At 57.2% G+C, this 1832-nt stretch overlaps 2 protein-coding genes across 2 annotated transcripts; one reads left to right on the top strand and one right to left on the bottom strand.

Annotated features, from left to right (window-relative positions):
• Nucleotides 1-352: 352 nt before the first annotated feature.
• SDRG_16725 (hypothetical protein) lies at nt 353-1014 on the top strand (the record flags this gene model as incomplete). The annotated part of the gene is made up of 2 exons (XM_008622943.1): nt 353-613; nt 724-1014. 2 exons carry the CDS (start codon nt 353-355, stop codon nt 1012-1014), a joined length of 552 nt encoding a protein of 183 aa, XP_008621165.1.
• A 403-nt stretch (nt 1015-1417) lies between these two features.
• On the bottom strand, nt 1418-1778 carry SDRG_16724 (hypothetical protein; the record flags this gene model as incomplete). Its single annotated transcript, XM_008622942.1, has 2 exons — nt 1418-1633; nt 1680-1778. 2 exons carry the CDS (start codon nt 1776-1778, stop codon nt 1418-1420), a joined length of 315 nt encoding a protein of 104 aa, XP_008621164.1.
• Nucleotides 1779-1832: the final 54 nt, after the last annotated feature.

The following is a 1832-nucleotide window of genomic DNA, read 5'->3' as shown; positions in this document are numbered from 1 at the left end:
AGTGGCCGCATGGAGACGTATGTGGTTGTCGTGGCAAGCAGCCAATGACGCTGGCACGCGTTGTGGAGCAACTCCTTTCGCAGGAAGTTGCACTGCGTGGAGGGCTTGGTGTGATCGTCGTGGGTGTGGCCGCGCTCGCCGCGTCTTGCGCGGGACGCTTCATCTGTAGCGAGCATGAGGCGGGTGCATTATGTCTAAGCCAAGCTTGGAAGCACGTAATGGGCTGCTTCGTGCGCTCAACGCCCCGTATCAACAAAGTGGTGTCGTGTAGACCAGTCGCCGGGGTTCATTCGAAAGCCACGTATCCAACTACTCCTCTCCAGAGCGCTAGAGCTCGGTTGCAATACACTAAATGCAAAACTGCGATCCGGTTGACGGTAGGCCTACGCTGTCGCTGCCAGCTCATGCCATTCAAGACGGTACCATCTACTACATTCCCAACTGGATTTCAGTCGAAGAAGAGCCCAGCGTCCTCGATCAAGTGCATGCAGCGGCGCCGTCCGCGTGGGTACAGCTCAAGTACCGGCGTTTGCAGGTCTGGGGTGGCAGCGTCACAACGACATACGAGCCGGAGCCACTGCCTCGCTGGCTGCAGGCGCTGTCGAGTGGCCTCGTGGAAGCCGGTGTCTTTTCGGCCAGCGAGACACCCAGTCACGCGCTCATCAACGGTGGGTCCATGCGTCGTTTCTCTACCTTGGGCTCAAGCGAAGTCCTGTAGACTAGGCCCCTGATGACGGCGTCTTGCCGCACGAAGACGGCCCGATGTACTACCCGCTCGTAGCCATTCTGAGTGCAGGCGCTTCTGGGCGCATGACATTCCAGCACCATCGTGAGACGACGCCAAGCGATGTCCCGGTTCATTTGACGCTCGACCGACGCAGCCTCTTGGTCTTCACGGGCGAGGCCTACACCAAGTACCTCCACAGCATCGACAACGTCGATGACGAGCACGGCGTCAACCATCGCATCTCGCTCACGACTCGCCACGTCCATCCACCGTCTACGGCGTGCTGAGACGTGTCTTCGTACCTCTCTGGTTGACATTCGGGTGTATGGTCTTGATCCCGAAAGACCTTGTTGATAGGTTGATACAAAGTGAGATTTTGCGATAGAGCACTCAAACACGCATACAGCAAGTTGGTCGTTCTCTCGTGGAAACAACGGCAGCGAACCAACTTGTCGCTGTAAATTGAACGGGGCGATCACGGCGCGCCAACATGCACCGTGCGTCTCTTTGCCTGACATCTCGTTCCACACTTGCGGTATGCATAAGCAGCAATCGTGCTTGTGTACGTCAAGCTCGACACAATCAATGATGTCCATCAACCTTGAAACTGCCACCACCTTTGCACCCGTCCATAACGCTGTAGACTACTAATCGAGTATCCATTCGTTCGAGATACGTCTCCAGTTTGCTTTACGAGGACGTGAGCCAAGGATGGGCAGCGATCGCGGCAGGCGAGAGGCGGCGACGAGGGTCGACCGCGAGCATGCCGCGGAGAAGGTCGTGCAAGAGCCGGGACGCGTCCTCCCGAAAGTTGAATTCACCTTGGATGGCGCTGAAGTCGTCGAAGAAGGCCTTCTCGTACGTCAGCATCTCGTAGAGCACGACGCCAAAGGCCCACACATCAACCTAGCACAAGCTAAATAAGAAGCGATAGATGACACATGACGCGTACCGAATGGTCGTAGGGCTCTTCGAGAAGGAGCTCTGGCGCCTGGTACGCCCACGTGCCACAATGGTCGTCATGGCGAGGGCGGTGGGAAACGATCGCCATGCCAAAGTCGCCAATCTTGATGTTCTCCTACGCCGCATGAGCCTCGAGTATCCG

The sequence above is a fragment of the Saprolegnia diclina genome, assembly GCF_000281045.1.
Source record: "Saprolegnia diclina VS20 unplaced genomic scaffold supercont1.150, whole genome shotgun sequence".
Lineage (NCBI taxonomy): Eukaryota > Oomycota > Saprolegniomycetes > Saprolegniales > Saprolegniaceae > Saprolegnia > Saprolegnia diclina.
Note: the sequence above shows the minus strand (reverse complement) of the source record. Positions and strands in the feature narration are given on the sequence as shown.